Below are 15,954 nucleotides of genomic sequence, written 5' to 3'. Positions count from 1 at the left end.
AATTTCAAACAGTGGTAAAAAAAGTTGAGGGTAGTGGCTCCAAACCCACATCTCAAGGAGTCCCTAAGATAAATGTGAAGGTTCAGAACATCACTGCAAAAAATCTCCTTCTTATCAAATTAGTTTTGCAGTCCTTCAAGTCATCAACAAGAATATTTCTACTTGACTGTAACTCAGTTTGTTTATAAGGGCCATTGTAGGTAAAATTAAATAAATACATTTCTGAGCAGAAGGGGGTAGTTAATATTATTATATAAAAATTATATAATATGATATTATGAGAAAAAAAATTCAAACATTCTCTGAGAATAAAGTGGTAAGTTTATGAGAAAAAACTTGGGAAAATAGTGTTCCATCAAGTTTTTTTCATGTGTCATTAATAATACAAGACAAGAGTTAGATATGCAAATATGAGGGATTGCAACAAAGCCACTTGAAAGCATGTGTCACATCTTATTCATTTATAAATGTCTGCAGTTCTTCCCCAGCTTTTATTGTTTTGGCCTATGAAAAGAAGGAAGTATCTCATGGTTGGTGAAAGTGGCTTATATGTGACGGCAGTTATTAACATCTGCTTTCATAATGCAGAGCCTTTAATAGCACAAACACCTGATGATAATGCATGACTTCTCTGAATCTCGGAAATTCTGAGTTTTTTCTCGGTATTAATATCCTCCTCCCCCGGCTCTATCATTTTTAATTAGTTTAAAGCGTTTTGTAAAATCAAGTTTCATTTTTTTCAATCTAAGGCAGCCATCTGCCTTCTTATTTCTTGTTTTGAGACACAGACTCTCCCCTTGCTACCTGCAAATCGGTTCACTTGTTTAGAGAAATTGAGGTTTTAAGTATTTATTTATAGACAGAAATGACACGATAAGATGGAGATTTTATAACAGTAATGACAAATAGAGATAACAGGGGGTGGTGATGGAGCAGTGGATAAGACAGCTGCCTTTGGTGTGAAAGCCCCGGGTTCAAATCCACTGTGAGACACCAATGTGTCCCTGAGCAAGACACAACCCTTCGTTATTCCAGAGGCACGTGACCTCGGACATATATAGCAATTGGAAGTTGCTTTGCATAAAAGTGTCAGATAAATGTAACAGGGACATTTTTAAATTTTTTGCTTTGTCAGCTATTGGATACTTTTAACTCTTCAGGCATCTCAAAATCACAAGAAAAAAGGTTGTTAGCCCAGAGGGAACATTTGCCCACTCCTTAATACAGGCCTGATTCCCTGCTTTTCAATTTTTGATGCTTGTATAGTACAGTAAAACTGATTGACAGATGTATTCACACCATTTCTATAGACTATCTATCTTTCTGATTTGACTGATCAGCCATTAACAAAAGATCACATGTTCTGATTAATATAGGAGGAGGAGGCTGAAAAAGTGATGTATTTTTGTCCCTATTCACTGCTTTTTGTTTTGTGATCAGTTCTTGAATTTTCAGGGTGGATGTGTTTAACCATATGTGTTTGGAAAGAAGCTGGCACCCTCTCTCATCAGCCCTTATATCACTCACTCCCTGTCTGCTGTTGCTCATTGCTGGAGCTCCAGCAGCACAATCTTCCCTTGTTTTTCAGAAGAACAAAAACAAGCAGGAGTTGGTCTTGTCCTTGAGAAAGGCGAGAAGCAGCGGAGAATAGAAACATACACAGATGCACTCACACAAACGCAAACACATACACTGCAAAGAAACACACACAGACATACAGGCAATCATAGGCAGCTGCACAATCAGTCCGACTTAACAATCATACACACACACACACACACACACATTTCTAAAGACCCCTTGGGGAAGCTGGGTATAATTCAGGCCGTGGCAGCCTAAATTAAGTGTTATTTTCCAGGACAGGTGTAAAGGAGAGGAAGAAATCCATCAGCTCGTTTCAATGGCTCATGAGGTGATGGGACATGAACACGTAGCAAATAAAACTGTCTACACACACCAAAGACTTGTGGTGGCTACCTGAATTGGTTTATAACAAAAAAAAAAAACCTTTGGCAGGAAACACTGCCATCCAAGCACTTTAGACTTGAGGAGATGGTTTGGGAATTCATATTAAATGCTGTAGCTGCATGTTTGGTGACTTTGATGGATTCCCTTGGCAGAAATATTTCAGCTCCTACATTGAAGTATCCCCGCTTCACCACACAAACTGGATCTCTGTCAAGTGGTGGATTGGATGTTCCCACTGTCCGTGGGTTCATGTGGCTGCATTTGTGTGTGTTAGTGGTTAAGAATAAGCAGTCCATCAGTGTTCATTACTTACGTGTGTGAGTGTGTGTGCGTGTGTGTCAGCCACTGAAACCACAGTGGGTAGGTGCAGGTGTTCACTGGGCCATGGTTGCAGGTGTTACACACACACACGCACATACACACACATCAGACAGAAATAGCCTATGTTTCTGGAATTGGTACCTGAGTTTCCTTTCCTCAACAAAAATACTGATCATTATATTTTTATTGAGGAACGTTTACATTAAGCAGAAAAAGAGCTCTGAACTTTTTACCTTGAAACTCAAAGAACAATCAACTAGGCCACGCCGTGTGTGTGTGTGTGTGTGTGTGTGTGTGCATGTTTGTGTGTGTGCGTTTGTGTGTGTTTGTGTAGTAGATTGATGTGATCTCTTGTCTACCTGCTGTATCTCCTTTGTTTAAATTCAATGGGGCTTTAACAAACTTCATGGAAGCCTGACTCCATACAGAGCTCTCTTTTGCTATTACATGTGGACACACATACTCAACACACACACACACACACACACACACACACACACACGTGCAGATCAGACTGTTAATGGTAGTTGTAACTTACTTTTGTAGTCTTTATAAACTGATGTGAACAAAGGAATTCTGATGAAACTTATCCTGATCAGATTACAATGCAGATGCCCATGTAAATAAATACTACATTGCTACATTGTCTGTATACAGAATGTGCACAGAGGTGCAAGGCTGAGAATAAAAGGGCAAGAGGAAGGGGTATGCATGGTGGTAAAAGATGGGTGTGAATAAAACCCAGTGTGATGGAACAGGATGGAAACTAATAGGTTTGATTCCAGACGTCCATTTATTCTTTTTGTAATAAATAGGATGGTGCACATGTGAAAAACAGACTATATTTTATTCAGTTTTGCATATTTACAGAATCATTTAACACTAGTGCAGCACATCAACAAAATTATATAAAAAATGTCACTGCTTTATTCTGAACGATATTTCCTGCCGTCTAATGCTCTTAGTCTAAGGACAAGAAGACAGGAAATGTGATTATAAACTGATTATAGATTAAAATGATTATTTCTGCCTTCCTTCCAGGACCCGAGGGCAAAGCACAAGTTTAAGATCCACACCTACTCCAGCCCGACCTTCTGCGACCACTGTGGCTCTCTGCTGTACGGCCTCATACACCAGGGCATGAGATGTGACCGTATGTACTCACTACAATGCACACATGCCGAACTCTTTCTGATGGTTTTCTAGCTTCCGATTCGGCAGTTAAGGGGAACTTAAGTGAAAGTTATCCAACGAAGGTTAAAGTCAAGGGCAACTGGACTTGGTTGAAGATTGGTTGCCCTTGACTTTAACCTTCGTTGGATAACTATGACCTGGATGACTGAGAATCTTCATAGACAACTTAAGTGAAAGTTAACTTACATTGCTGAGCGATTTATTTTCTGTTTGCACTTCTCACTCTTGTGAAAGATGTTAGGCATTTTAGGCAAAGCCTTAACACTGTCTGAAAAACTCTTAGATTTGAAAAAACTTTAGTTTATTTGTGAAAATACTTTGAAGGGAAATTTATCTGCTTTTTTGCATGTAGACCACATTAGACCAGGTCCAGATCCAAAACCACTATACCTAGAGCTCTCAAATCTGGACTAGATTGTCCCAGAGAGGTTAAGGTTTCTTTAAAACATAGTTTCAGATTTGTGAAACCTTTATGTGAAAATACTTTGAAGGGCGGTGTGTCGGCACTGAACGAAATATTCAGAGAATACATTCTTAACAAACTTTACAAATACATCTGTATGTGTGTGTTTGTGTGTGTGTCTTTGTGTGTCTGTTTTCCAGACTGTATGATGAACATCCATAAGCGCTGTGTGGCCAATGTGCCGAGCCTGTGTGGGACAGACCACACTGAGAGAAGAGGTCGCCTCCAGATTTTTGCTGAAATCAAGACTAATGTACTCACTGTTACCAGTATGTATATCACACACACACACACACACACACACACACACACACACTGTATATAGAGACAGTCATCAGCTGAAAAGCCATCCATCCATCGTCAACCGCTTATCCTGCGTACAGGGTCGCGGGGGGCTTGAGCTAATCCCAGTTTACATTGGGCGAAAGGCGGGGTACACCCTGGACAGGTAGCCAGTCCATCGCAGGGCAGCTGAAAAGCCATTTGCTGTAAATTCATGTTTGAGAATACCAGACATCTGTCGCCCTCTACTGGTAGACATACAGAAGGGAAGGACAGACACAGCAAAACTAATAAGATATGTGATCAGACAAACCATTCATTTATTTTGTGTCCATTATCAAGATTTTAAAAGAATGTCTACTTGATAAACAGTTGTCAAAAACACACTGGGATTACAAATCACATCAATACAAATATACTTCATAGAAGCTATATTTGTGGGATAGTTAACATAAATACTGTGTGTGCAGTTTTGGAGCTGACTGGTGTTTTAATGAACATATTTTTATTAATCTTGATTCATTTAGTAAGAAATGTGTACTCTAGTGGCATTAAGATGATATCGTCTCCCAGTCCAACACACTCTGTGGCACAAAACACAAAGTGTAATGCATGTATGACTGACGCTCTGTGACCTACTGTAGACAATCTTGCTGAAGTAATATGAGACAGACACAGACTATTATAAATACAAATATGAAGTAAAAGATTTCCTGTAAATGAGATTATTTCCATGGTTTCTCTACACTGAATGAGGTGTTACTTCACTTTGTATCCAACCAGCAACAGAAAAACAGGAGTCAGATCCATTTACACGGTGTGTCACACGCATTCACCCACTGAAGCATTTGTATTTTGCTGTTGGAGTGATGACTGAGAAGAAGCATCACTGAGAAAAACAAGCAGCCCTTAAGCCTAGTTCACACTACACGATTTTAGCCCGATTTGCCGCTCAACTCGACTGTCAGGTTATGATCGGGGGTAAATCAGCGGTCGATCGGCGGTCGCCAGTCGTTGTGTGTGAACTACTCAACGACACATCAAAACAGCTCCCTGACACATTTCTGACACATCACCGACGCCTGCCAGATATCTAGCATGCCAAATATCTGGAAGAGTCGGCCAACTCGACATCCACATCTAGCCAATGAGAGCAGGCAGCTACTTTTTCACTGCAAACACTTTTTACTCACCTCCAGATCTCTCTGTAGCTCAGACAATCCCTGCTACCTGCGTGTGCTAATCCATTCTTTCACCCATATTCTTTGTCTTTATAATTGGTATCTATCAAACAAACAACAGCTGTTTTGTCTGTAGGTTCGCATCATTTCCCGTTTCACATTTCACGTGTGTTTTCTTGACAAAACGTGGTTTGGAGACCAGCGTCGGGTGATACAGCCGCTCTCAGCGCGTGTAGTGTGTGATCCTCTGTCCCCGATCAGTCACGTAATGTGAACGCCACAACGACTTCAAGACTCCCGTCACAAGACGTCCAGTTGTGTAGTCTGAACAGCACGGCCATCGGCCAACGCTGAAAGTTGTGTAGTAGTGTCATTGTCACCAACACCCCAGTTTCCGTATGACTGGCCTTACTTACAATATTACCACTGGGCAGGTTTTGTTACAAAGCTGGATCACAGAAGGGGGATTTGTCCTCTTTCGTAATATTTTCCTCAAACAGAGATATATTTTTATCTATTGCAACAAGTGTAATGGCATGTTTGCATTATTTGGTTGGGGGGTTTTTTGGAGTACTTACTTACAACTTTCCCTCAATCTAATTAATTTGCTTATGTTTCACAGCGCCACAGCACCTAGACTTTCCCGTCTCCGCTGAAAAAAACTCTTATATTGACAAGCACAGACTCTTTTTATGGCACATCTTTATAAATGTAATTTCGAGAGCAATTTTGATGTGACGGGTAGAATTGGAGAGTGAGAGTTTTTGCTGTTGACCTTCTGCATAGAGTTCTGGTGTATGGAGGATACTGTGGGTGTACACAAGGAGTCTGTCTGCTTCTTCTGTGATTTCTTCCCGAATGATAGTGATTGAACTAAACATTTCCTGTTATAATGTTTTAGAGTGTTTAAAATGTTTCTGGAAGCATCTCAAAAATGTGTCTGTGTGTGTGGGTGTGTGTGTGTGTGTGATACAGCTGTATGAATATGAAGCAGTGTGTTGTTCGGCGAGAGCCCTGTCAGCCAAGTTTCATGTAGTATGAGTGTGATGATCACTCATCATGTAGTATGAGTGTGAGTGCACTATTATCATTAGTACACTCATGTTCACACTGTCCGTTACAACTGCTGTTAGAATGATTTGCCCTTAAATTTCAAGGTTTTCTGACCATCACATTTAGTTTGGTAAGGTTAAATAACTATGTTGGGGCATTGAGCCATTTTTTTTGCATGATCATATTGCAAAACTATTACTATGTTTTCTGCCATTGACATTAATCTATACTAAATTAATTTCTTGCCTGAACACGTCTCATGGGATAGGCTAAATGTAGGCTCACCTCTGTCCTGAAGAGAGTTTCCTGACCTGCCTCGAGTTTTATTTAAGGGATAGTAGGTGGAAAATGGTACGACAACAGTTTACTAGTAGTGTCTTGGCTTCCCTGCAGGTGGGAGCAGAGGTTTAACTTTGCTCTGTGACTGTCAACTCAGTTACAGCTGCACATTAAACTGCAAACATCTGACTTTCTTGATGTAGAGTTAACTTTTGGCTGAAATAAGAATTCACACGATTTAACAAAAGCTTCAAAAGGGAGTTATCTATTGTGAATCACAGTTAATCTCATATCCAAATTCTGACTACCTTCTTTTTTAGTATGGCTAGTTGGATTACGCTGTCAAAGCCTAAATCCACCCCAACTTTAGCTGTGCCACCATTCACTCACAATTCACTTCAATTCCCCAAACAGTAGATGACTTACCGATAATAGATAGATGCATAACATTTGAATGTGCCATACAAACTTGTCGGGGGAGTTTTCAATGAGCACATGAAAGCAACATTATACAGTTTGTGTTGAACCCCCAATTCAGGAAAATGTAATTGATTTCTTCTTGACCATGCTACTTAAGGACTGAAAAGTAATGACTAGTTCTGCTGTGAAAGAAAGAGATGATTGGTTCATCTGGGGTTGCACAGCATGTAATCAATAAACATGATCTGTTCATCTAAATATCACTAAAATAGTTATTTGAATATCTTGAAAAGATACATACATACATACTTCGGAAAGTTAAAGTATTTTCCCTTCATGGTCTTTTGCTAGGTTTCATCCGTCTCTCCTACTCTCTGTTCTTGGTTCCCACGCTTGTAGACTGATCATTAGCTGGGATTTACTGTGGGAAATGATAAGAGAGCAGACTTATCACATAAAGACAGCAGTAAAAGTAAAGCTAAACCTTTAGCAGTAGCTAAACCTCATGAGTGCTACATGATAAAACAGAATAGAATAAAATACAGCTGAATGGTAGACACTGTCAAGGAAAATTGCTATTCTTTAGAGTTTAGTCGTATCTGTTAATCACTCTCAGAACACATCAACATAAGGATTGTCTTTTCAGGATTTAAATTGTATTGCAGTTTTTAGTGATGAATCCTCTTCTTTTAGGGGCTATGATAATAGCTTACAAGCAACACTTAAAGGCAGTAGAGGATGTAGAGGATGTAGTACTCATTTCCGTCCACAGGGGTCATTGTGGAGCTACCAGTAGCTCACTCCCTCATTGCGGTGATATGGAAAAAACTACCACAGACTTAGAATTATTCTAAAGTTTAATGTAGCAAGAGCTGGTGGAAATGGCTGCTTCATTGAGAAATGCATTTATGCTGTGGAGTACTTGTGGATTTAATCAAAGCAATTGACGTGGGTGTAAAGGGACACTTTATGGATCACTTTTAAGTTTCCTCTCTCCCCCTTCACTGGCAGATCACAGCTAAGGGTCAGTGGCAGAACAGTGCCCATGGAGATGGAGGATCAGCATCTAGCTCAGAGGGGAACTCCAGCAGGGAAAATGCAGTGGGATGTGGAAATAATCCAAAAGAACAAATTTGTGCGACGTCGTTCGACCACATCAGGAAGCAAAAGTGTTCATAGCTGTTCCAAAAGGCAGTGTAAAAAGTCATAGAGAGGGGAGAGATGCGGTAATTGTTTAAATATGGGGATAATGGCACATGTTTTGGGACAGTCCCTACTGGACGGCATTCACAGAGACAACTTCAAACCCTGCTGTCTTTCTCATCACCATGCAGCTGGCCACTCACTCTGTGAAGAGGGGCACTTCGACCACCCAATAAGCAGTTGGAGTATACTGGCACCTTAATACACTAATGATAACTCTGGCTGGCTGTGTGTTGGCTTAAAGGCAAAGATTAAAACATACGTAGCACCCAAAGAACTTTAAGAATATAAGACATTATAATTTCATTAAAAATGGGCTTGGCAATTTATTTTTATATTCGTTGAAATTATCTTTATATCCTAACAGCAATCAATAAATGTCTGCCTGCCTACCTACCTCTCCCCGTAGTTTTTGGTTTGGTTCTTTCAGAATCTAGCTGTCACTTGCTAGTTTTTCAAACGTTGCTTTCACCAGCTTTAATTTTATTTACACCTAAGCCAAAAGTCCATAAGTGTAACAGTTGCCACATCTTGGCAATTTGAACCCTTAAACTTGATATTCATGCCCACATTACAGACAGTACTAAGCATTTTGTTGTTGTTATTTAAAGGACACTGGTCTAATACCAGAGCACACCAGAAGGGGACAAGTAATATTAGAGTAATGTTAGAATACATTTCTATTCATATCTAATGTCAGGCTTAGTGAAGTATGCTCAACCAATTAGTCATGATAAATTTTCGGCCTTAATAGGGGTTTTTCATTTTTTGACTTGTCATCGCTCAAATTAAATAATCTAATGATTCCTTGACAACACATGTAGGAATAAAGTAGCTAAAATGAACATCCAGTCAAAATTTGTGTATTCAGAACCATTTAACTTATTTTTGTGTTTGTTTCCTACAGTTAGTACAGACGTTTGAGCTCACACGAGGAGATCTAGACTCTTTATCAGGCCTCTTGGTGCCGATTTTTGGTGATTCATCTGGTGGTTCTCACCTGTCCAAACTGAACTGTGCTCGGCGTGATTACCATTTCACAATTCCCAAAATGAAATGATCTGGAAAAACACACATTCCCAGATTTAGCAGCACACATTTAGACAAGTAGCAGTTGGACAGAACACAAGAAACATAGTAAGACTCCGATGAGGCAGTTTCACATGGGAAAAGGTGCACTGCCAACACCCACGCTGCTGTGCACATACAGTATTCTGCTGTTACTGCACTCTTATCTCCACTCACCCTCCCTGTAGACTCAAATACATGTTATCTCTCTCTCTCTCACACACACACACAGACACACATCTGTGCACAGACCCATGCATGCTCTTTGCAATCAGCACAAACTGAATGCAAACAAGAATGCCACACATGCATACACAGTCACATGTACAGTGCACACCTGTGCATGCACAAACAGATCCATTCACTCACACACACAAACACAAACACACACACACACACACACACCCTCCTCTATTTACTGTGAGTGTCCTATGAGACTATTTGGCATGCTACCCTCTTTATAGCCCTCCTCAACCAGCATTTGATGGTCACTTTAGCAGGCATCATCTAATATTTATTGACCTGCTCCGCTGAGGGTTTAATGCTGGCCGTTTGGTCTGTGCTGTGGTTAACCTCCCGAAGCTTAGCGTAGCATAGCGCTTTAACAGCATGAAAAGGTAATTTCCCCTACTTCTTGAAGTTTTCTCACGCTGTGAACTCACTTCGAAGCTCTCCTTTACGTCATGGTGAGATAGGATGCGGCACGTTTCCCGCATCTCTGAGGGCATTGCATCTCAATCATTAATTGTAAGAAACATTTTGAGTTCTAGTATAAAAGCGTGCTTCAGTTTTTTATTAGGAGCAGCTGTTTGACCCATGTTTTACGAATCACATTAGGTGGTGACAGCATGAAGTCTCACTTTCAGGTGAACTTTCAGGTTCATTTGTGGTGACAATACAAGAAGCACAAGATCTGCTGTACACAAGATGTTGTCTCAGCCATTCTCTCTGTTTCAGGCAGCCGTCTTTGTCATCTGTGAAATTAAGTCCACTTGCAGTCTCATCTAATACTGAAACTGTTTATTCTTGCTATCACCCACCATAATTGTTTTTGTTGTCTGTGTTGTGCTAATGATGCTGGGTGACAAGTAGAGATCTGATCTAAAATGAACCTATCCAGGGTCAGGTCTGGAGTCGGTGGTATGGGGGGCATTAGGGGGCAATGCCCCCCCAAAAGTCTTTTATGCCCCCCCAAATAGAGTTGTGATATTCACATTTCAGTGAGGAATAATAAAAATATACATTTACAAACAGTTTATTAGTTGAAAACATAAGCTAACATAAAATTCAAAGTGTGGCTCTGTGAGGAAACCCCCCTGCTTCCCCCCTCCCAACGTACGTTAGTAGGCCTAGGCGCATTTTGAGTTAGCGGGAGATTCCTGGTGGCAGTGCACATATAAAAACAAAGCAAGTAGCTCAGAATGCTCCAAAATGGACATTAGAAAATGGTTCCAAACCCTAATAAACCCTAACTCTGATTCTCAAATGACTGTAAGTTCTACTACATCCACAAGTCCATAAACGAGTCTGCTGGCCCCATACAGTAAGATAAAGACAGCCCGGTGTTATGACGGGTTTTGCATGCTTGCGGAGAATTGCCTGCACTTCCAAAAACTTGATTTTAAACGCAATAATATCCTTTGTGGGGTACATCAAAGATGATCAACGAAATGAAGTAGCCTATATATTTTATGAACATTTAGAGTCGTTAATAATTTATTAGCCTACACTTAGTAGAAGTAGCGTTCCTTATGATTCAGCAAAAATATGTGGTGGTAACCGCATAATTCGGCAGAGCAGATGTTGTAGGCTACCTGCCGAGATTTGCACCCACCTCTCAGCATGAATTAGCGTTACCACCCGCGAGGTCCATGCAATTCTCGGCAGGCAGGCAGAATTCGCCACAACCTGCTAGTTCGTGGCTCTGCGACGCCGACAACGTTGTCCAAACATCACAAAACGCTAGGCCCACTGTACTGACGGCACTCCAACTGGCCTTGGTATTTGGTGCTTCTACCGCGACATGCGAAAATTTGTTTTCCTCTCTCAAAAATGTGTTCTCAGCTTCACGCCAGACTAGTTCAGAAGAAATTCCAATCAGCTCACAAGCGGCGTCTTCAGCTCTTCTAATTGTGAGTTCAATTTAAAGTTTCATGTAGGCCGGTTGTTAGTGTATTTCTGTAACTAGTATTATGTAGCCTACTGTCAAAGTGCACTATTGTGCATTGTTGTGTTGTGATGAGACTTCAATGAATTTAGTAGGCTCTTTAGTTCATTTTTTTCAGTTGTGCGCTGTCCAATGTCCTGAAATGTCCCTCCCGCCGTGGAGAAACAGCTGTGTATTTATTTTTGATAATGGAGATTGTAGAATCATCTCTGTGTAGCCTATGTGTTTGATATTATTTTGGTAATGGTAGGCCTACATGGTGTAAACGCTTATGAGCGAACTAGAAATAAAATGCTCTCCTGTCAGTGAGATAGCAGTTAAACTACATGTGTGCTGTTAACTTTGTTTATAATAAAGTCGGTTTAGGAGGAGATGGTTTGCATCACTTCAGGCAATTCACTTACAGAAACGGTAGCAATAATAACTAGCCTAACTATAGGATATCTGAAAATAAATTCCCCATCACTAGTGCCCACCCATTGAAAATAAATGCCCTCCTGCTGAGCTCAGTCTGACGCCGGCTCTGGTCAGGTCTCAATGAGGACTTCTAGTCACAAAATGGTCCAACGAACGAGAAACATCAGTTCGTGTGTATAAAGCCTGGTTTGTTTGTAATAAAGTTGTGGATTAGGGCTGATATTATTCCGATGTAATAAAACGTGATTTTCTAATCGCAAAGGCTGCAATTACACTCTGATCACATGATACCCAAGAGTAAACCAGTCTGCAGAGGAAGCGTAAATTTGCACGTTACGCTGTACCATGACTTGTTACAATGGCCTTAAGCTTGACAGAAGCTGACACTACAGAAACTTTAGTGTCATACAGGGAATGAAAGTAGCACCCGTCACCCGCAGGTAACTTGGTGGTGGTGAGTGAAATTGTCGAGCTATCTGTCGCTTTGACGGACAGGAAAAATGCACAACAGAAAGACACGTGTAGTTAGGTAAGTGTATTGTAGCGCTCGGTATCGATAGCCGAAGTACACACAGCCACCAGTCGCATAAGTCCGAAAGAGGCCCACTCTGTCCCGAGTTACAGCCTGGTTACAGCCAGTGCGCTGCTCACCAGCATCGGAGGCTGCAGGGGAACTCCGGTGTTGTCGGAGAATTACTAAGCCTGTCTATTAAACACAAGAGGCGTCACTTCGTTTTATTTTCATTGGCCAACTTTTGAATGGAACCTCAAACTATTTTTTGTTTGCTTACTGGGATATAGAAAGATGGACTCCTAGGAGATTTGAACTGAGATAGACTCATTAATTGGTGGTTGAACTGTGGGTTTTGTATTGAGCTCTTACTGTACAACACACTGTGGTGAACTGTGTTTTTCTTGTGTTCTGTATGTAGGCCTAACTGATATTATGTCATATTATTTAATGCCATGACTTGACTCAAATTATCTTTCTCATATTATTAAAATTTGATACTTCTTCTCCATCATTGCTCATAATAATAATTCATGAATCACCTGATTTCATCATAACACAGGCCTGACCCACAAGAAAGAACAGTGTATGTTTAATCTATCTAATATTGTGTTGGTCATACTATACACTGATTTACTGCTTGTCCGTTTTGAATAATACAGAAGGTAAAGAGCTTAAAAATTAATCACATTTTAAATCGCAATCGCAAGAAAATTGCAGTTAGATTATTTTCTAAAATTGTTCAGCCCTAGTGTGGGGTGGGAAAGGTTCTTCTGTGTGTGTTTTGTGTGTTCTTGAGTGCTTCCCTAGTGAGCTGCCTAAGACACAGCAACACCAGCCCGCTTCTGGTAATTGGATGTGACCTCGCAACTTGACCAGAAACAATAATTGCTGTCACACACACACACACACACACACTCCAATCGCAGGGGATTTTACGCCACCGGAATACAATTACAGCCCAATAACAGACGGCCACAAAAGAAGGATTAGTATTGGAACTGGCAACCTTCATCGGTCTACATGGTCATTACAGACAGATCTGGCAACCTCAAGGCTTTAACCCCCAATACAACTCTAGGGGTTCTTAGTGTGTGTGTGTGTGCTTGTGTTTGTTTTCCACTGCCACAAGTTTACCATGCCTAATTTAATTTGTTAGTTTCAGGGGGGAGTTTGGTTGTTAAGTAGATTACTGACAAGAAGTACTCTCAAAATTCAGCTCACACATATAAACATGAGGCTTGAAGGTTAACACCTGCCAAACTGCTAAATATGGGTTAAAATTAATTGTGATGTCATTGATAAGTTACTGGCGGCTTCTGACAGGGACTAAATGTCTAAGATCCTCATTTAACGGCACAATTGCTCTAGATCATGTGCAATACAAGTACAATGAGGGTGCATTTGAACCCACCTGCCATTTCCACTCATGAATCAGAGTCGCTAAATAGTCCAGTAGAGTACAGTTATTTTACTCCTCTTATACTGTAGCTTTTAAGGAAAATGGCTCACCAAATGGAGAGGAGAGTCCATACCGGTATGTAAAAATGTAAGTGAATAAAACTAAAAAGGTAATGATCTACACAGTAACCAAGCTGAAGTTTAAATTTGTACAGAAAATGTGTTACATATTTTCATTACTTTGAAGGTGGGTTGCCTTTATTTTTTTTTTTATGTAAGTGATTAATAAGGTTGCATTTCATTACATTTGATATATATTTGGTATATTTTATTGTAAATCTATTGGATTCTCTGTCCCTCTCCCTTGTTTGATCTGTTTGTCTCACAATGTGGATACAAGGAAAATGTTATATCTTATTTATAATACTGTGTCTTTTATTTTTCTTGTAGGACATTTTTAAATACATAGTTTGATATGAAATCCTAAAAGTTGAGCTCTGCACTCACACAAACCATTTCCCATCTCTATCCACAAAATGTCATTGATAATGATGCTTACTTTAAATCAATTTGATTTTTATTTTTCTTCTCTGTCACTTTCTCCCTCTCTTTTCTTATCTCCACCCTCCCCCTTACTTTCCTGTTTTTTTTCCTCCCTTTCTCTCCCCCCAGTCAAAGAGGGCAGGAATCTGGTTCCTATGGATCCAAACGGTCTGTCAGACCCATATGTGAAGCTTAAACTGATCCCAGATCCCCGCAGTGAGAGTAAACAGAAGACCAAGACCATAAAGTGCTGCCTCAACCCCACCTGGAATGAGACCTTTAAATTGTAAGGCTCTTGTTGTATTTATATTTCTGTCTGTATTCCCTTTCCGTCATTAAGTCTTTTCCCATTTTATCTCTGTTTCCTCTTTTTCATCTCTCTCAGTCACTCAGTGCAGCGTGTTAAGAGCATCACATTATGCTCAGCTTTCCAAGCATGTGTAACCGCTGGCGCTCAGATAAAAACATCTGGCTCCTTATATTCAGAAAACCTTGCTTTTGGGGTCGTTTCCTGCAGTTGGCTGCAATTACATTCTTAATAAGCCACATGGAAGAAGGCTGAGATTTGCCTTTTCAGGCATCTGGTTGCAGATGTTCAGCACCTATCCAACATATCAAAATAACAGATAATAGAAGAGATTTAATAGACTGCTTTAAGCTTGTGAGGTCTGAATGGATCCTAAATGTAACACACAGGCCGGGTTACAGACAGCTCCTACTATATTTTTTTGTATTTGGAAAATGAGATGACTGTTACCTGAAGAAATGGAGGCCACAAATTTTAATGGCAGGATAAGAATGGAAATTATAAATCCAAGACTTTAAAAGTTACAAACTTAAGGGGAAAGGGTCCAAATATTATAAGACCTACAGGTATCTTTGTCAGCTATCATCATACTGTTAGTTGTCCTTGTTTCTCTCCCAGCCACCTAAAGGAGTACGATAAGGACCGCCGTCTGTCGGTGGAGGTGTGGGACTGGGACCTGACCAGCCGCAACGACTTCATGGGATCGCTGTCCTTCGGCATCTCGGAGCTCCAGAAACAAGGAGTGGATGGATGGTAAGATGAAAGGAGGGAAGGATGGATGAATTGGGGGGGGGGCGAGGCATAGAAACATCACAGGTAGAGGAGAAGGGAGAGTGAAGGTGACCTTTTTCATTACTGCACTGTTGGAGAAATACTTGGAATACAAGTTAGACCTCCTCTTTTTTATTCTGGTGATACTCGGTGCCAAATCATCTCTATCCTGTGTCTTTATCTCCTCTCCTTTATCTCTCCGGCACCCTCCCTCCCTCTCTCTCTTTCACTCAGTCTCTGTATCGCTCTATCTTCCTCTCTTTTTGCTGATGCTGCCCTGTCAGGGTTTTTAATAAGATGCCGGCGTTTGAGGCGGAATGGTGGAGGTGGAGTAATGGCATTAAAAAGCTGATATTCAGAACAGAGAGAACCTGTGCTAAGTGTGTGTTTTCCCACTTGCTCCAA

General features: G+C 40.6%; 1 protein-coding gene across 1 annotated transcript in view; it reads left to right on the top strand.

Annotated features, from left to right (window-relative positions):
- Positions 1-15,954, top strand: part of LOC123964006 (protein kinase C beta type) — a 96,356-nt gene that overhangs the window by 47,072 nt on the left and 33,330 nt on the right. Inside the window, exons 4-7 of the mRNA XM_046041169.1 lie at positions 3,331-3,442; positions 4,087-4,215; positions 14,601-14,757; positions 15,397-15,531. Of these exons, the coding sequence (XP_045897125.1) occupies positions 3,331-3,442; positions 4,087-4,215; positions 14,601-14,757; positions 15,397-15,531 (533 nt within the window). The remainder of the gene's footprint in view (positions 1-3,330; positions 3,443-4,086; positions 4,216-14,600; positions 14,758-15,396; positions 15,532-15,954) is intronic.

The sequence above is a fragment of the Micropterus dolomieu genome, linkage group LG02 (assembly GCF_021292245.1).
Source record: "Micropterus dolomieu isolate WLL.071019.BEF.003 ecotype Adirondacks linkage group LG02, ASM2129224v1, whole genome shotgun sequence".
Taxonomy (NCBI): domain Eukaryota; kingdom Metazoa; phylum Chordata; class Actinopteri; order Centrarchiformes; family Centrarchidae; genus Micropterus; species Micropterus dolomieu.
The sequence above is the reverse complement of the archived record's forward strand: the minus strand, read 5'-3'. Positions and strand labels throughout refer to the sequence as shown.